A 20,663-nucleotide genomic window follows, 5' to 3' on the forward strand; every position below is an offset into this window, starting at 1 on the left:
CAGGATGAAATCGAGAGAAAGATGGCCGTATTCCAGAATAACGTGCAAATTACCCTAAACGAACTTCAAAAGATGATTCAAGATGTAATTGCGAATCATCGCGAATAGATAAGAACGTACATCTGATCTCTGCGTCAGTTGCGCGTCAGCGTCATGGCTAGTAAGAAGCAATCAACTGAGAAACGGAGGCTGGTGGAAGAACTACACGCTCCTGCGAGAAGAAATTTTTCGCGAAGACGCGTCATAGTGCGCGGATACGATGACCTGTGGCAGGCGGATGTGGTCGAGATGCGTCCATACACGCGATTCAACAGAGGCTACTACTACATACTCACCGTTATCGACGTGCTGAGCAAGCACGCATGGGCCGTACCGCTCAAGGCCAAGAGCGGAACCGAGGTTACTACGGCGATAGCGAAAATAATTCGAGACGGCGGAAGATGTCCGAAAAATCTGCAGACTGACAAGGGCAAAGAATTTTACAACGCAAACGTGCAGAAACTCTTGAAGAAACATAATATCAATCACTATTCGACCTATTCCGTAATGAAGGCATCGGTCGTCGAACGATTCAATCGCACGCTCAAGAACGATATGTGGAAAATGTTTACGCTCAACGGAAATTACAAATGGATCGACTCGCTGCCGGGTCTCGTTTCGGATTACAACGCGCGAAAGCATCGAACTATCGGTATGCGACCCATCGATGTTACCCCCGCGATCGCCGACAAGCTCCTAACAACGGTGTACAGCCACGTAAAGATCGCTGCTCCCGCGCGATTCAAAGTGGGCGACTCGGTACGCGTGAGTAAATTCAAGACAATCTTCGAGAAAGGATACACGCCAAATTGGACCACGGAGGTGTTTAGAATCGTCAAAGTGCAGAAAACTAATCCCGTGACGTATCTGTTGGAAGATTCCTGCGGAAAACCCGTCACCGGCGGCTTCTACGAATACGAGTTACATTGCGTTGCAAATCCCGACGTGTATCTCGTTGAAAAAGTTTTGCGCAAAAGGGGGGATGAGGTTTATGTAAAGTGGTTAGGATTTGATAATTCACACAATTCATGGATACACAAGAATAATGTATTGTAAAAATTTATTACAATATAAAAACATATTATACATACAAATGAGTCATTTATTTACATAAATATCTAAATGTATTTACAATTGTATTTTACAGTGGTATTTTATAATGCCCCCATGGCAGCGTCTCGGTAGAACCGGGTATAATGTATCGTTTATCATCGTACGGACTTAGAGCTATTTTCGTTTCGGACACGGTGTATACCTCGTGCTGTTTGGATCTTATGCAGGTCTGCTGTCGTGTCATTTCAATTTCGTCGCGCAGACACCGCGTGTAATCGTCGAATGTTATCGACCTGGCTACGACGTTACTCTTAACACCTTTAGCTTTTTTCGTATCTTTCATACCGTCTACTCGCAAGGCGTACATCTTTGCTCTAAGCCCGACGAATTCGGTCATTATCGCACCGTTATTTTCGTCTTTCATTAAGCCCGGAACTTTTTTATTGGCGAGTGGGATACCGTACGCATTATCGACCGCGTAATCGCTTGTGTCAAATCTAATAATGTGGCGCTTCATGGTGTCATACACATCTTCGCACTCGATGTAATAAATGAGACTGTCAGTATCGGTGTACGTGACTTTACACTTGTCGCGATACAACGGTAACATGTACTCGTGATGAAATTCGTACAAACATGTCTTGGATATATCGAGGATGCACATACCCACGTAGATTGGTTTGTCGAACTTCACCTCGAGTTTTCGCATTTCTATTGCTACTAAATTCTCCGAAAAGACGCTTCGGCTATGAAAATTTGGTTTCGCGATCAATGCCTCCGCGCCGTATCTACCCTCCCAATGAGTCACGAGTCGCACGTCAACGTGATTGCGCACATTCTCCATGGTTTTGCCAAACACAGCATTGTTCATCAATTTGTATAAATTTTTCTCGAAATCATTCTTGGCCAATGTTCTAAATTTCGTATTAAGTTCTATATAATCGCGAAGCCATGGAGATTGCGCGAATTTCAATATGCGGTGAATCTTTGCTACACGGAGACCGTGACGAGTACACTGCTGCAGGTTGCGATAATGTATTACATAACGTTTCTTATCGTATAATGTTGCGAGTAGCTTGTCCTGTCGCTTACCGCGTGGTTTATCGCGCGTCGGACAGAATGGTAGGTCAGTGTGCGCGTCGTGAAGATGTTGCGGATACTCCAAGTCGACTTCGAGAATGTAGCCTATCGTGGAATCCACCGCAAGATCCATAACATTAAAATCGGTTACGTCGTCGACCCATTGAAAATCTGCGTAAGGCAATGGTTGACACATTGCCCAGCCGTATAAGTTGTTTACGTCGAAATACATCAGATATGACGACGGTTTCGATGGATCGTACGACTGCATGTACTTGTTGTTGGCCAGCGCGTATCTGTTTGAACATTGACTCAAACCGCCGCGTATGCCGCGTTCGATAAACATGACCATGTCAATGTCAGTGAGCAATTCGAAATTGATACGTGTATGCTTCAACATAGCATCCCACGTAAAACCTGGTAGAGTATAATAATACGCCGGATCGAGTCCATAACTCGCGACGCAGCTATCGCGAAAATTTTCAAAGATATCGGCCAACAGCAAGACATCGGTTTTGAGATATAAATCGCTGTAGTCACCGAGCGTTCCAATGGAGAACCGCTGCCAGACGTTGACGGCGTGCGCGTAATCGCTCTCGGATACGGTGTCACCTGTCAATGAACTATAAAACGAGTCGCGCGGCGGTAAACACGAGTCCTCCAACTTTTCGACGCAGTCAATGTACTCATACGGAAATACGCCTTTTCGTGTCAACATATCAAAATTTTCTGCGGATATTTTACAAAATTCGCGTTGCAATATTCGCAGTTTATCCTTGCTTAGATAAGATGCCAATTTGTCGAGACTAGCGGTGAGAAACTTGTACGAATCGATAAATCGCAATTTGACGCAAGTTTTCTTATCTTTATCTTCGGTGCTTTTAACGTTTTTTGTAAATGAAATGTATTTCTCTTTTGTGATTGGGAGCAAGTCTACATGTCCTTCGTACGCTGTTGCTATTTCAGTTATAATAAAATGCGCGTCGTAGCCAGATAAATTATGAAAAACTATGGGAATGCAATGCGAATCTTTGTAGTTCAGATTACAGTTTGAGTGCGCGGGACCTCTGTACTGACCGGTTAGATGACAATGATCGCGTACTCGCACGTCGTCTGGCTCGAACGGTTTTTCGCACACGTGACAGTGCGTTGCGCTGTTGAACTTTTCCCACTCGTCTCGCGTGAAATTCGCCATGGGTATATTAGTGGACAAGATTGTCTTTACGTCGTGAGCTAAACGTCTTAGCTCCTCGGCGAACCACGCGACGCAATCCTTATCGCGACGAAACCGATACATTGATAGCGAGTCGTTGTATGAGCAGCGCACGTAGTACCCTATGCTAAACACGCGATGATGTTGATATGGACGTTTCCGGATCCGCTTCCATCTTCTCCAGGGTACATTCAAGGTCGGCGTATACGATAAACGGAACTCGTTCCTTCCTGCCGTGATTCTTGAAAGCCAACCACTTGTTGTTATCGCTCGGTAACTTGATCGCGCAGTCGTTCATCTCCTGACAGTCGACGGTGTGGGCTTTCAATTTCTCGCTGGAGCCGAAGTAGTGCAAGCATCTGTAAATAAATAATTTTTTTTAAATATATTTTTTTACGTAAAAATTATTATTTATTAGGATGTATACTTACCGATCGCAAAAGTATTTCCGACCATGGTGCGTGCTCAGTTGCGAGCTCACAAGGCGGGACAGATTCTTGATCCATGCAAAATGTCCTACGTTGTCGTCCTGCACGTACAGCAGATTTACATGTCTGTCCATCTTTCGACCAGTAACCCGTATTGGCAAGATCGCAAGTTCCTTGTTTTTTTTCTCGATGCTGAAGACGTTGATTGATATATCGTTGTGATTTTCAAACCGTTTAATTTGATCCAACGTCATTGGAAATTTAATGTCTGTAAGATTTAGCACCGACGTGTAATGAGGATACGACGATTCCAGATCTGCATGTCTTTGGGCTGGATGCAGAGCAGCCACCACTGACCATGCGAAACATGCATTGTCCATTGATCGCACGTTTATCACCGCTCTCTTCAATTTAATTTCTCGCGGTATTTCCACAAAACACCCCGCGTGCAATGGATTATATTTGTTTACGTTAACAGTCAAATTAAGTATACGCGACAACGCCCATCCGCTATCACGTTCCTGGAATTCCTCCAGCGATGCTAGGGTAGGCTCGATGACGTGTCGCTTGTACCACTCGCACAGATCGGACTCACGAAAGAGTTCATAGTTTCTCGTTGCGATACTTTTATTTGCGCGTTTGTCACCCGCAACAAATTCACCATTAAACATTGTGTTTATTTTTACATTGTCATGTCGTTGCATGACGTTCCGCACATGAATGAGTACAATGTCTCTCGCATCTTTGAGAAATTGATGAGGGTCGATGTGTTTGGAATTTATTACCACACCGGTCAGTATACGACTTTCAAAAGCCGTATCTATCTCGCGCCATCTGAGTTCTGTCTCACTCGCACTGTATCCTGCACCCACATGCACAAAACGTTGACGTACCGAGTCTTTCAGACCTTCGAGTCGTGCGATACAGGCGACCAACGACTGTTTGAGACCGATCGATAATCGTGGCCGTTTAATTCGGCTTTGTTCTTCCAACGATTCGATAAACTCGTCGCATCGTTGCTCCCACGCGGCAAAGTCTTCCCTCGAATTTAAAAGGGTGGATTGGTCCAACAACTCTTGCTCCATGTTCCTCTTTCTGACACAATTTGTTGCACTCGCGACTTCCAGTCCTCGACTACTGAGCGTATCCCCCAGATTCGTCAATTTATATTCTACTAATGATGCATCGTTTGTTTTTATCATATCTAATTTCATCTCTGTATCCGTACATTTGCGCCTTCCGAAAAATCTACGATTTGCAGTTTTGCACGTGTGCGATGAAATCATTGCGAGACACGTATGTTCATGAAAACGATATCGCGCCATTGACTTTCGGTGATTTGATCTGTATTAATGCAGCAGCCGTACATCGGCGCTATTTGCAAAATTTGCAGTTTTGCACGTGTTCGATGAAATCATCGCGAGACATGTATGTTCTTGAAAACAATAACGCCCCATTGACTTATGTAAAATTGCAGAATTTGCAGTTTTGCACGTGTTCGATAAAATCATCGCCAGACACGTCGCGACATGTTTTTGAAAACAATATCGCGCAATTGACTTATGCGAAATTGCAAAATTTGCAGTTTTGCACGTGTTCGATGAAATCATTGCGAGACACGTATGCTCTTGAAAATAAATCATATTTGATGCTATTGCCCGATAAGGTGATCTCATCACGAATGTTCTTGACAAAGATATCTCATTTAACATATATGTGGATTGTGGTGGTGGTCACCATGCAGCAGCAGCCGTACATTGGCGCTATTTGCAAGATTCGCATTTTTGTACGTATAAATAGTCTACGAGGATTCTAGAGCGCAGTCAAGAGTTTGATACGGTTCGAGTACGTCGCAAACAGCCTCCAGTTACGATGAACACTTACGGTGCGAACTACTACGTTCCGATTCAGGATGAAACGTGCGAGAAACAGCACAATGAGTAAGTACCGCTAATTTTCGTATATGCTTGTGCAAAAAAAATCTTTTATAAACATAATTGTATTTTTTCAGTTTTGATAAACCCCGCTACACGCCTCGTATTTTGGGAAGAAGATTTGCCTTGACATCGACAGCATATAAATTTTTGGATGTTGGAATCAACCCGGGACCTATGTCCTCTGTGGATATACTTATTGGTGATAACCGAGGCAATCGGATAATTCTGCCTCATGCAACGTGGGTGACATTAATCGAAAAACGTGCAGATATTCAGCGACTCGTGCAGTCACCGGCGCCTTCATCGCTAGCGTTTCGAGATCTGGAGCTCGTTAAAATACGTGACGCAGATATTGTAAAGTTGACATCGTGCGACACCAGCTTGTACATGAAACCGTCAACCGTACTCTTCCTGTTCGAACTAGAACATTGCGTCGAAAATGTATATTTTCAACTATGCCAAAATGTTCATGGCGTAAGTGAAAAATGTAAACAATTTGTAACAATTTTACGCCAAAATTGTATCACCGATAAATGTAATGCAGTTAGAATCTTGCATGAAGTTTATGATAAAAATTCGCTAATAGATTACGAACTGTTGGCGTATATGCTGCCGATATTATTGTGTATAATGCACTACATGATAAATAAATGCATATAATATGATTTAAAAAGTTTTAATTATTTTTCCTTTTCATTTACCGTTCCCTGTCATTAAGCTGTCTTCGTTTATCGTTTAGTTAAATGTAATATTAAAAATTAAATATTAAGATCTAAACGATTAAATATCGTTGGCGAAGAAAAGATACGCGATCGTGAGCGAGAACACGAACGGGAGCCGGGAGCCGGGAGCCGGGAGCGAGAAGACGCGAGCGAGAACGCGCGAGGGAAAGAGAACGAGAAGACGCGCGTGAACGGGGGACGGGGGCGCGAGAGAACATCTACGAGGGGGAGATAACGCGAGCGGGAGCGTGCCGTGTGACGTCACGCGGACCGACGCGGCCATTGCACGCGGACTCCGTGGCGCGGCGAAAACGCGGTCGCCCCTCCCCGCGGCGCGGCGAAAACGCGAACGCGGTCGCCCCTCACCCCGCGGCGCGGCGAAAAAGCGAACGCGGGTCCCCTCACCCCGCGGACCCCTCTCCCGCGGCGCCCGAAAACGCGAACGCGGGTCCCCTCACCCCGCGGACCCCTCCCCCGCGGCGCCGGAAACGCGGTCCCCCCCTCCCCCTCCCCCGCGGTGCCCGAAAACGCGGTCCCCCTCCCCCTGCCCCGCGGTGCCCGAAAACGCGGTTCCTCCCCCCCGCGGTACACCCCCCCTCCTCTCCCGCGGTATACCCCCCGCCCCTCATTGCCCCTTGGTTAGAGCGCCCATAGCTTACCTACTAACGTTTTTTAAATATTTTTTTTTCATTACTAAAAATGTTTTTAAAAACGTTTAAAAAATATTATTTTGCTACTTGGGGTGTCAGCCGCAATTATTGTAAAATTCTTATAATCGTCCAACGTCCTTTCATCAAGGTTCCTCGTTCACATTATGCTGTAAAGAATTAAACAAAATATATTATTATTATTTAAAAAACGCGCGCACACACACACACACACACACAAATCACGTACCTCCGGAATGAAGTTCATGTACGTCCCTGGAAGAAGAAGGTCCCCCTCGCGTACGACATCATGCTGTAACAAATTATTTTAATAAATTATTTAAGGGGGGAGATCCGTTTTAATGGGATTTTTTAAATTAATTTTCATGAATTTTTTGTGCCAACACAGTAAAACCGATTGAAAAATCCTTTTGCGTACATATTTATTGGTATTTTTTATGCTTATACAAATTTTTATAAGACATTTTGTTGAGTCGTACTCGCTTGGCGCGCTGGACCGCAAGAGGCAGCATTTCATCGGTGCCCACGATTTGGCAGCTTTGCCAAATTAAAAAAAATCGTTATCGTGGCGCCATTTTGTGATTTTTTTTCAATGCGATCGAGGTACGGGCTATAAAGGGTCATCTGCCAAACCAAAATATACCTGGATTTTTTGTTTCAGATCAGTCAAACGGGCGCAATCGTGGGCACCGGTGAAATGCTGCCTCTTGCGGTCCAGCGCGCCAAGCGAGTACGACTCAACAAAATGTTTTATAAAAAGTTGTATAAGCATAAAAAATACCAATAAATATGTACGCAAAAGGATTTTTTAATCGGTTTTATTGGTTTGGCACAAAAAATTCATGAAAATTAATTTAAAAAATCCCATTAAAACGGATCTCCCCCCTTAATAAATTATTTAATAAATCGTATAACTTAAATGTAATCTGTACTCACCTCCATGTGTACGGGCACCTCGAACGTTGACTCGTTAAAGAGGTATCTCATTCTCGGAGATACCCGCTCATATGGGGTGAACTCAAATTTCATTTGCATTTGCATCCTCGATTGAGGTACCTCTGCAACCTTCCGTTCGCCAACTTTTATGTACTAAAAATAAAACAAAAAATTATTACACAAATTATTGCACAAATTTTATTAATGCAAGTAGGTATACTATGTTAGTTTTAGGCCAGTTTGTGGTGGGGGGATGACGTCACCGGCGTGGTGGGGGATGACGTCACCGGCGTGGAGAGGGGATGACGTTATTGGCGTGGAGGGGGATGACGGCGTGTTTGCATCATTAATTAAATATATTAATTTATAGGTTATAAATAATTAAATTAATTAAATTAGGTTATAATTTTTATAACCTAACTCAATTAATTTAATTATTTATAACCTATAAATTAATATAATTTTTTATAACCTAATTTAATTAATATAATTATTTATAACAATTTAATTAATATAATAATTTAATTTAAAAAAATTTGCATGAAAAACTATAGAGTTGAACGCAGGAAGAGATGGCGTCGAAGACCTTTTTTTCTGGGTCTACGTTCAACAAAAAAAATCAACAAAAAAAACATATTTTATGTGACTTAAACTATAGAGTCCCATAGTGGGAAAATGAGAGTGGAAGACAGGAACGGACAAGTTCATACGTGTCGTGATGCGATTATTCTATTTTAGATAAAAGTTTTTATTTATATTTTAATAATTTTATTAATTTTTTAAATTTATAATAAATCGGTTATATAATTAAAAAGGACATTACCACAACATATATATAATTAAATATAGAGGAGGCTAATGTTAGATGAAAACGGAAGAGATAGATTGAAAAATAATTTTGCCACTATTTATGATAATATTCAATTTTTATTCGTTATTTACATTTTTTGCTTCATATACAATGTTATCTAAGCCGTAAGCTAATAGTTCGCAATCTATGAGCGAACTTCCATCGGACACCTCACTCAGTACTTTTCTCGCCTGACATTTATCCGTGATACGATTTTGTCGCAAGATTGTTACAAAATGTTTATACTTATTACTAACATGCTGTATATCTTGACATAAATTGAAATATACATGTTCGACACATTGTTCGATTTCAAACAAAAATAATACAGTTGCTGGTATCATGTATAAGCATGTATCGCGCAACGTAAGTTTTACAATATTAGCGTCACGCATTTTAACAAGTTCTATGACTAAATCTCGAATAGACAGCGATGAACCGACAGTCGACTGCATGAGTTGTTCGATATCCATGCGTCTTTCGATGATCGTTGTCCACGTTGCATGAGGAAGCACGATCTGATTTCCCCGATTGTCGCCAAGAATCAATTCCACAAAGGATGTAGATCCCACATTGATTCCGATATCCAAATATGTGTAAGCCGTGACTGTCAGGGCAAATCGTCTGCCCAAGATACGAGGCGTATAACGAGGTTCCGATTTATTGAAACTGTAAAAAAAATAAAGTAGATAAATTAATAAAATTAGAAAAAATAAATTTTAAAAATTTATCCAAAGTAATACTTACGTTTTGCGCTCGTCCGATGAAACTTCACGAGGCTTAGGCGTATAACGAGGTTCCGATTTTTCACGAGGATACGGTACGTAATAATTCATACTTGTGCTGCTTCCCGCGAAGCCGCGAAGTCCCTTATCGGGAATATCGCGAGTGAACATCCACTTCTCAGAATTATTTACGTCTTCACTGCGACCAGCCATTGTTCTTATTTCTCCGTAAGAGATATACTTTTTTCACTGTTGATGTTGTCGCTTCGAACGATGAGACTCGATTGATTTTGACTTCGTAACACTAGTTAAAACGTTAACTCCGTCTGCAACGTTTTAGAATATTGGACGGTGTGCGCAGATGAAAAATTATAAGGGAAGGGATAATTCCCCTTCCTTCAACATTTTCAAGCACCAATGTCAGCGCTGCTTACATAGAAGTTATAAAAAAAATTCATACAAATGACTAAGAAGTGGAAAATGAATCAAGTATACACGACAACACCCTACCTTCAAAATTATGATGTGGTGGGGGAAATTAGGAGAGGGAAACCACTAACAACTAATGGGAATGGGGAAAAGAAAATAAAGCATTGTAAAATTATATATATAATTTATTTTTTTTTAAAAGATCCCAATTCTTCTGGCGTCGCGACCACCAGTTAAATAATTTTAATACATTTTGTAATGCGCAATTCTTAACATGTTTTCCGCATCGCATAGTGTTAGTAACATCTAGATTATTTAAAGATTTGATATCTTCGTAATCCGCATCCAAAGTCTCGATGATCAGATTTTCTTTCGCATAATTTTCAAGCAGATCCACAAGCCATTCTTGTTTCTGGCATCCCTTGACGTACACGATAGTCGGCGTCTCGTCATCCTCTTCTGTACCAAGCACGGCTGACGTAATTAGGCGTTTTACCATACCGTACGGCACGTTCCCCTCATCCCATGGTAATCCATGGTGATTTGCAATCAACCAGGAAGCACATGACTTGTCAGATTTTGTGAGAAGACTCCACGGCATGGGGCACGTAAAGATGTAATGTTCCAGAACGGTCCCGTTTCTCAGCACCGCTGCCTCCTTTACGACAAATTTCATCCCGACGATGAATCCTTGCAGATCGACAAACGTTGGCACGATCATGATGCAACGAAGGAATGATCCGTACTGTACCGTATCGCGGTACATATGTCGCTCTTATATCGGAATATTTGTCAACATGGCGATTTACATGAGTTTGCGCACTACATTAGACAACGGGCAGTATTCGATTATGCGATCGTGCAAGATGAGACAATAGGCGGTAGTATTTGCGGGTACATTTTCTTTACAGTCAAATTCTATTCGCACATCCACGGTGGCGCTCTTGACAGACTCGTTTTGTCGCGAGCAATCGATGACAACAAAAGGTCCATCCATCAGGAATGTATACAAGCTGCAAAGCGTATCACTGGAATCGTATCCGTAATAAGTTTTACGAAAACGCGCGTACATGTCAAAAAGAAGGCCGTATCGATTTTTAGTAAAATCTAGGTTCAAGTCATCGTACGGATAAAATTCGGAGTTTAGATAAAGCTTGACATTGGTCAAATTACAGTCATCGAATACGCTAACATTTTGAGACATGATATTCTTGCGGCCGGTCTGCAGCGCAAAAATAACGTATCGCGGCTTCTCTAGCTGAGTCGCAGTCTTGACAGCCCACGAATGCTTGGTCGTGCTCTGCAAGAGGGGATACTCGTACAGATCCCACGAACGAAAACTGACACTAAGATATCGCCCGCTCCCCAAGGTCCGTAACAAGGATAGTTTATTAACCTCGTTTAACGTAACATGAGGCATTCGCCACTGTACTTTAAACAGTTCGATTTCCGGCTCCCTCGCCGGATTTCCTACAATACAATTGTTGTCGCTACGCGCACGTATCAAAATTAATTCGTGACGGGCATTAACAACGACGCGTTTGTAATCTTCACAAAAGCCCAGCAACGTCTTGAGCGGTACGCAAAAGTTGAAGTATCCTTCCGGTATGCTCGATGAAACGTCCCATCCGGCATTCCGCATGAGTTGAGAATCATTATACGATAGCGATACGTAGTTCTTGATGGTACTGGTTATTCCAACGTTTCTGCTGCGATCAATCTCCACACCGTTGAGCTCGTATCGAATCTCGTCGAACATGAACGCTGCACAATTATTTACAAGCGTTGCCTGAGACTCGTCCTCGTCATTCCTTCTCTTTATTACCAATCTTCCTTCGACGTAGAGAAAGCTTTCACACGGCAACGTGTATAAATCTTGCTGTTGTATGGGTATTCTTATCTCATCGTTGTGTCCAAACGTCGTATTGGCGTACGGATTGTACGTGTGAGTCTCAATCTTGACGACGCTATCGTCAAAGATCGGTTCATCTCCAATGTTTAAGATATTAGCCATTTCGTACGACGAAACCCAATGATTTCAAAAATTCAACGTTCGACGCAGTGAGTTTCTTCTTTGGCGATCGGATTGTCTCTCTAATTTTGTTACTCGTCTGTCGCACCTTCTCCACTTCGTTCAGTACGAGCATCTCACGGTTTACCACAGTCGTCGTCTTCGCACATGCAGTCTAACGGTGATCTCTTCTCCGCGAAAATCAATCAATCGACCGTCCTGATCCACGACGCGAATCGTTAGATCAGTAATGCTCCGTACGATGATCGGAAGGTAAATGATCTGCGCCGGCGTTTCCGATATCTTATACCCTGGTGGTACATTCGGCGAAAACTCATGTATCGTGTGCACATACTTGTCGTTGCTGTATGCACCCGCGGTCACGTTACACTCTATGCGAATGATGTTTACACTGATGATATTTATCGGCACGTCCGATTCGTACCATTGTCGCGGCTCCAGCACGCGATTCGCTGAAAATCCCAGCAACGATCCAATGTTGTTCGGTTTGGTGAAATTTATCCGATAAGCACATTTGATCTCACTCTTCATCGTATTGTTGTTGGCTCGAATGATCAACGGATATTCTTCATCTTCGCCGACATGTTTCTTTCTTGCAATATTATTATTATTGGATTGGTCCAATTGTAAAATTGATTGTTTCAAATACGTGTCTATGTCACGCAATTCGTACGATCCTTCGGGAACGGTAATCTCCTTATCGTCAAAGTAGAATTTATTGTTCGAAGAATTTACGTTCGGTATCGTGTAATAGGTTTCGAAATCTGTCAGACCGAGCTCGTAATCGCCATCGCTCAAATCCACGGTGGGAAAGTAGCTTACCGCGAGGATGCTACTCTTGCCGGTGAGCGTAAATGTCAGTGACATGTTTGAATGAATACTGAGTTCAAACAATGCAACGCCAGTCTTTAAATTGATCGTCAACCGTCTGTAGAAAGCGCAGACACAGTTGTCCACAATTGCTCTGATCGTATCGTTGATAAGGTGTGCGATTGTACTCGATTTGCGTCACGTTGTTCTTTAGATACAGCACCAATTCTCTCGGTGGTCGAAGATTACCATAACTGTCGAAATATATGGCTCGATCACCCCTCTTCGCGTATGCCACCCAGTGAGTACCCGGTCCCTCAGCGTTATCCAAATTCACGATGCCACTCTCGTTTCGACGCACTCCTTCCATCGGTAAAGTAGTACGCATAAAAATACCTCTAAAATATGGAATGTGCATACGCTTTGCAAGTTGTTGCAGTTGTACGTTGGTAGTTACACCTTTCGGAATTTTTAACGTTTCCTTGACATTTTTTTTTTTTACTCGAGACTCCACGCCCGCGTTTGTATGGAGTGAGATAAAGTCCGTGACCTTCCATGGCGCGATTGTGACGTTTAAGTTCTTCCAGCTGACGCCGCGCGACTTTGTTATCGTTCACAGCCTTCGCGACTCCCGCCGCTCCACCGACCAACGAACCGAGAACTCCCAACAACGGTAGAATGGGCAAGATACCACCGCGTTTCGCCGCTGGAAGTATCCGTTTTTTCGAATCCGCTCTCTTCTTCATCTTCGTCTTCGCCTTCACCTTCGCCTTCATTTTCAAACCCATTCCGAGCTTCCGCTTAGCCTTCATGGCCGCCCAGACGGCTGTAGCTGCAGCTTTCTCGCAGAGAGTCGAGTCTTTCGCGACGGCACGTCCTAGCGCTCTCTCGGCGAGTATCTTGTCGGCCGCGTGTCTCTCGGTGAGATCGTTGCTGCGAGAATAAGCTATGTCGTGTTCGCGACACGCTGCGTCCAATGGATTAATACCTTGATCACCTCTTGCCAATCGTTTTTTTAAATGAGTGCCCGGACCACAAAACTGATAGCCGGGGATATGTAATTCGAATGGAAGTGCGTTTATCGCGCGATTTAATAAGCCTTTGCCTATTTTCGTTGGCATTCGCCGCAATCCTTTATCAATGGCGCGGGGCCGTCGATGTGCGTTCGTTGCCACGGTTGATTGTAATGCTCGTAACAGCGACGATATGTCTGAACCTCTGAATCTGTCTTTATATGTTCCGGAAGCTTGTCCCACACGTAGTGGACGTGATCACCACACATTCGCAGCAGAACAGGTTTCGGCACAAATTGTAGCTGTTCGACACTCAAATCGCGGATATCGGAAGGTCTCGACAGCAGGACGAACATCTTTGCTACTGAGCGATTCGCGGTTCCGCGCACCTATAAATAGGCGTTCGGCCGGAAGCTCCAGTCGACAGTCTGAAAAATGAAATTCGTGCGACAACCGTTGACGATTCGCGTGACGAATTGCGACGACAGGTTACGGCCGATGGGGAGCAACGCGGAGAAGCGCAGGCACGGTGCAATGCTACCGACTACTATACGCGCGATTATTTGCGGCCCCTCGAATTGCGGTAAAACCAACGTTCTGATAAGCTTGTTGGAAAGTCCGCACGGTGTACGTTTCGAGAACGTGTATGTGTACTCGAAATCGTTACAGCAACCGAAATATCGATACTTGGAGAATGTATTAACGTCGATAGAAGAGATTGGCTACTTTACGTTTTCCAACAACAGTGACGTCATTCCACCGAGCGATGCGCGCCCAAACTCAATCTTCGTCTTCGATGACGTGGCGTGCGATAAGCAAGATGCTGTGAGAGAGTACTTCTCAATGGGTAGGCACTCGAGCGTCGACTGCTTCTATCTCTGTCAAACGTACGCGAGAATACCTAAACATCTGATACGTGACAACGCGAACCTACTGATCCTGTTCAAACAGGATGGTACCAATCTGAAACACGTGTACAACGATCACGTAAATACCGACATGTCATACGATGAATTTTGTGCGTTGTGCCACGATTGTTGGCAACGCAAATACGGGTTCGTAGTGATAGACAAGGACAGCGCGCTTTCGAACGGCCGATACAGAAAAGAATTTAACGTGTTTGCGATACCGCAAAAGCGGTCAGTCGATGTCGATACCTCGTCGAGTTAAAACGTGAGATTAACAGTCTGCTTTTTTCCCGCGATGGCCACGATCGACAGGAGCGAGAATATTCGCGAGCGTGAGAAGATTGTGAAGGAGATTGCGAAAACGAGTGATTCGATTCGTAAGAAACTTCGCGCTTTGAAGACCGGTAAGATCGTGAAGGACATTGAGTTGGACACACACTTTAAGCCTCTCATCGGACCATTGCAAAAGATCGCAAACAACTCGATCTCGGTGAAGAAAAAGGAGCCGACGGAGAGCGACGCTGACGTGGGGATCGAAACGTTACCCTTTCAGCAGCGCAAGAAGGAGGAGAAGGAGGAGGAGGAGGAGGAGGATAAGGAGGATTGGGAAGATGCGACGTCGAAAAAGAGGAAGCGATCAGAATCCCGGTTGGATCTCTCATCGACACCGCATAAATCTGATCAATCGAAACGATCGAAAGTACTACCGATAACCTCCACACCGTCCACGACGGCGAGAACCGTGCAAGATACAATTCCCAAATTCCTCACAAGCGCGAATGTTTTTGAAACCACGGACGACTCGATCGCGACATCCGTACGAGAGCAGTTGGAAACGTCGAAGGGACGAGAAACGTTTCTACAATCGTTGCAAGATCACTTGGGTCCACTGGGTCGAGAGTACATTGGGGCTTTTCTGAGCGCCGATCGAAGTATAGACCCCGTATACGGCGTTTATTTCGGCAAGGACGGAATGATGTTCGGTAATAAACGTTTTGACGTGAACAAGGAGGATAGAATAATTATCAATGGCGTACGATATATCGGTACACCCGGTCTTTATGAGTTGATCTTCAAGAGAATGCCCGATGACGAGATCTACACGGAGGGAGATATGAAAAAGTATAAGAGCCTGCTGTTGGAAACAAGTGCTCATAAATTCAAGCATGATCCTCGCGAGTGAGTAAAGAGCAACAGGGGACACAAGTATACACAGGTAATCGCATCGTTGTTCCCTCCCGAATCCAGGAAGAAAAAATCTGGAAAGGGATTATGCATGCCTCACGCGATGACGGTAACAAACAATAAGGTTGACTATGTGCACTGGGACGACCCCAACGAGCTGGTGGATCGTCTCCGATTGCTCGACGCTTCGCGCCAAGCGGGTCACAACGGTCACGACAACGAGATCCTATCGATCATCGAGGAACTTCGCGAAGCTGGGCTTATTATAAATTAAACCATACGTCGACGAACCATTCAATCAGCATTGAAATGCCGATCAACAAGTTTGGCATATCACTCGGACGAGGCGAGACGCAGCCGAACTATCAATGCAATGGATTAGTCAGAAATTACGTGCGGGATAACGCTCTTTGCATGGTTGCCGCCAACTTTGATGCAAAGTCGCGCAAGATTCGACGCGTGGCGCAACCGGAAGCTGATGATGATGCGGTTAACAAACTATATGCGGATCAGTGCTTTAAAATGTCGAGCACTCGACAGAAAGAGTTAGACGAGAAGCTGACTGCATTCGAGAAGGATCTGCAAGCGTTACGGATTGCGATACACGAGCTTCGACATTTGACGACCGCTGAGTCAGAAACGAGCAACAACAATGGCTAGCAACAAATGGAATGGCTATGAACGATTAATGGACGACGACGATGAACGACAACGACGAACGGTTCAGGAACGGCTCAGGAATAGCTATCAAGCGGCTAACGAACGACTCAGAAACAGCTATGAACAGCTAGCGAATGGCTATGAACGGCTAGCGAATGGCTATAAACGGTTAGTGGACAAAGAACGGCCAGCAGACAAAGAATGGCTATTGAAGGACAATGAACGGAAATAAACGGCTATTGAATTGTTTAAAAAAGTTTTAGATATAAATCATAATATAATTTCTTTGTGCATATTATTACACACTGCCAAAAAACATGACATAAAAATATCGAGAAGCAACGACTCGTCGAAGAACTGCATGCTCCGGCGAGAAGAAATTTCCACGAAGACACGTCATAGTTCGGGGATACGACGACCTGTGGCAGGCTGACATTGTCGAGATGCGTCCATACTCACGTTTCAACAAAGGTTACCATTATATACTCACTGTGGCGGTCAGCTGTCCGCCACGACCGCGCGACAGCGCGCACGCGACGCCGGCAGTATGACGGGAGGCGCGCGGCGCGGGGGACGGCACGATATCGATCGGCCGGACAGTTCGACGCGCGCCCACTACGCGGCGCATCGCCGGCGGATTTACTCGTAAGAAAAGTTCCCCATCGACTGCTATATAAAGGGCAGCTCAGCGGGGCTTCTCCAGCTTTCCTTGAGATAGCCAGTCAGGGCGTGCTCACTACCAGGGCCCCTGACATAACTCTCTTTTGACAGGGTGTGCTCACTACCAGGGCCCCTGACAGGGTGTGCTCACTACCAGGGCCCCTGACATTCGGAGTGTGCTCTTCAGGGCCTCCGTTTGATACGAAGCGCGCTCCTTCTGGGGCCTTCGTTTATACCTGCTTTGCAGGGCGTTAACTTGCTGCGGTAAGAGTCGACAGACACCCTGCCGCAGAAAGGTTTCCTGGGTCGTTTACGACCCAGCTCACCGGACGACACCGAGACCAAGGCGCTGCCTTCTCCAAGTCCGATTCCGACTCCGATTCCTGATCCTGAGGATAAGTCAGGAGGATCCATCCAGCATCTTCCTAACCCAAGCGAACCTGGGAATTCTGTGGCAACACAGACGGAATCTATCTTCAAACTAGACTGTTCGGGACGAACAATACGCAACATACCACATTATACACTACACAGTTATAACCTACGCAATCACACACGTCCACGTATTCGTACACATCAGAGAATTATATTGTAAATAGAGCATGAATAAATAGAGCGAGATTTTAGATATTGAAAAAGATTCGTTATTGTGGGAATCGACGCACCTTCACCCGATATCCTACCTCCACAAATTGGTGACTCCGACGCTCGCTCTATCTCGCTCTAATAAAAATATACATAAACAAATTAACAATGACGGATACACAAGGAGGAAACTCAGAAGAACGATCGCAGATCAACAGAGTGGCTTTAAAAGTACCTCCTTTCTGGACGGACGAGCCTGAATTATGGTTCGCACAACTCGAAAGTCAATTTACACTGGGAAGCATAACGCAAGACAGTACTAAATATGCTTACGTCTTGTCACACATAGAGACTAAGCAGGCCAGAGAAATTAAGGATCTGATAACGAGGCCTCCTGAAGAAAATAAATATGAAAGTATCAAGAAGGCATTAATACAACGCCTATCAATCTCTCAGGAACAACAAATCCGCCAGCTCTTAGAGCTCGAAGAGATGGGCGATCGAAGACCTTCTCAATTCTTACGGCATCTACAGGCCTTGGCCAGCACGGCCATTCCGGAGCAGCTCCTGCGTACATTATGGATAGGCAGATTGCCATCCCAATTACAGGCTATTTTGGCCACACGGAACGCTGACAACTTAGAAGACGTAGCCGAGCAGGCAGACCGAATTCATGAAGTTACCTGCAGAGCTGTGACAGTCGCCAGTATGCAGTCGGCAACAAGCTCATCAATAGAAAATCAAATCGCTGAACTAAATAAAAAGTTCGAAAAATTAGAGAGCCGACTGTCTCGTTCTAATAACAGAAGCAACAAGCGCGATCGTCCCAGGAGTCGTTCCAGAAAAGGCCAGAAAGAAGAAAAGGAAGCAGATATTTGCTACTTCCACCGTCGGTTCAAGGAAAAGGCTCGAAAATGCACACAGCCGTGCAACTTCAAGAAGGCACTGGAAAACTAACCGGGCAGTCGTTGTCAGCGGCAAACGGCCTTTGCCCGAACCCATGCCGCTTATTTGTCACTGACCGCAGCACGAAGATTCGATATCTCATCGATACCGGCTCCGATGTCAGCGTATACCCTCGCTCGTTGGTACGAACACGACGCTGGGCTGACACGAGAGAGCTATTCGCGGCTAATGGATCCAACATTAAAACATACGGAGATCTCACAATACAGCCTGATCTCGGTCTACGCCGTGCATTTCCGTGGAGATTCGTCGTCGCAGACGTAACTACGCCAATAATTGGATCCGACTTCCTGGCTCATTTCCATCTGCTCCCGGACGTAAAAGAGGGACAGCTGGTTGATGCGAAAACAGGACTCAAAGCAAACGGGACGGCAAATAGAGACACGTTACCGTCAGTTAAAGCTGTCATGGGAGACACCCCCTTTCATCAATCGCTGGCTCGATTTCCCGGTATCACAAGGACTACGGGAACGCACCGGCAAAAGCAGCCTCACTCAACGATGCATTACATCAAGACCACACCAGGACCTCCGGAAGCATGTCGACCACGAAGGTTGGCACCCGACAAATTAAAAGCAGCCAAAGCAGAGTTTGATCTACTTCTTGAAGAAGGAATTATTCGACCGTCTAAAAGCCCTTGGGCCTCACCGCTACACATGGCTCCTAAGAAAGGAAACTCCTGGAGATCCTGCGGGGATTATAGAAAGGTGAACTCTCGGACTGAGCCTGACCGATATCCAATATCTCACATAGAAGATTTCAGCCATTCCCTGAGCGGAAAGAAATTTTTTTCAACTTTGGATTTAGTCAGAGCTTACAATCAAATCCCGGTTCACCCAGACGACATCCCCAAAACAGCCATTATCACGCCATTCGGGCTATTCGAGTACTTATATATGCCTTTCGGATTACGGAACGCAGCACAGACCTTCCAGAGATTTATAAACGAGGTCTTGCGTGGCTTGGACTACTGCTACGCATACATAGACGATATCATAATCGCCTCCGCAACGGAAGAAGAGCATCTAAAACATTTAGAAGAAGTATTTCGTCGTCTTGAAGCGTATGGCGTCCAACTAAATCCGGCCAAATGCGTTTTGGGAGCTTCACAGGTGAAGTTTCTTGGATACCTCGTATCAGCAGAAGGCACTCGCCCATTGCCTGAAAAAGTCCAAGCTATACGCGACTTCAAGAAGCCAGAAAATATCAAGCAGCTTAGACAATTCCTGGGAACCTTGAACTTTTACCGGAGGTTCATACCGGAAGCTGCAAAAGACCAAGCCACGTTACATGATGTCTTACGAGGTCCTAAAGCAAAAGGAAAAACTCCAATCGAGTGGACTCAGCAGCTCGAGCAAGCTTTTCAGAGATGCAAAGATAGCCTCTCGAAAGCTACGCTCTTAGCACATCCCATAACTGAAGCCAAGCTCACGTTGACTACAGATGCTTCAGACACAGCACTCGGGGCAGTGGTTCAGCAAGAAACAGACAACGGATGGCAGCCATTAGCATTTATGAGCAAGAAGCTTAATCCAGCGCAGCGAAAATACAGCCCATATGACAGAGAGCTTCTAGCCATCTATACGGCAGTAAAATATTTCCGGCATCTACTAGAAGGACGGAAATTTACCATCTTCACGGACCATAAGCCCTTGATATACGCTTTTCAACAAGATCTGTTGCGCAGCTCTCCTCGGCAAGCAAGGCATCTGGACTTCGTTGGGCAATTCTCAACGGACATTCAACACGTGGCTGGAAAAGACA

General features: G+C 44.8%; 3 protein-coding genes across 3 annotated transcripts in view; all 3 read right to left on the reverse strand.

Moving 5' to 3' along the window:
• Positions 1–3,730: 3,730 nt before the first annotated feature.
• On the reverse strand, positions 3,731–6,349 carry LOC139783446 (uncharacterized). The gene has a single exon (XM_071722594.1). The coding sequence runs from the start codon at positions 5,136–5,138 to the stop codon at positions 3,813–3,815; it is 1,326 nt and encodes a 441-aa protein (XP_071578695.1). The 5' UTR covers positions 5,139–6,349; the 3' UTR covers positions 3,731–3,812.
• Positions 6,350–7,210: 861 nt separating this feature from the next.
• LOC139783453 (uncharacterized) overlaps positions 7,211–20,663 on the reverse strand; it is an 86,973-nt gene continuing 73,520 nt past the window's right edge. The window contains exons 2-4 of the mRNA XM_071722600.1: positions 8,077–8,229; positions 7,370–7,432; positions 7,211–7,289 (exon numbers count right to left, since the gene is read on the reverse strand). Of these exons, the coding sequence (XP_071578701.1) occupies positions 7,266–7,289; positions 7,370–7,432; positions 8,077–8,229 (240 nt within the window). The 3' untranslated portion in view covers positions 7,211–7,265. The remainder of the gene's footprint in view (positions 7,290–7,369; positions 7,433–8,076; positions 8,230–20,663) is intronic.
• LOC139783454 (uncharacterized) lies at positions 9,004–9,864 on the reverse strand. Its single transcript, XM_071722601.1, has 2 exons — positions 9,674–9,864; positions 9,004–9,595 (listed from the first exon to the last, which is right to left on the reverse strand). Exons 1-2 carry the CDS (start codon positions 9,862–9,864, stop codon positions 9,004–9,006), a joined length of 783 nt encoding a protein of 260 aa, XP_071578702.1.

The sequence above is a fragment of the Temnothorax nylanderi genome, unplaced genomic scaffold (genome assembly GCF_030848795.1).
Source record: "Temnothorax nylanderi isolate EJ_2023f unplaced genomic scaffold, tnyl_v1.0 TNYL_tig0502_pilon, whole genome shotgun sequence".
In the NCBI taxonomy this organism is placed as follows: Eukaryota; Metazoa; Arthropoda; class Insecta; order Hymenoptera; family Formicidae; genus Temnothorax; species Temnothorax nylanderi.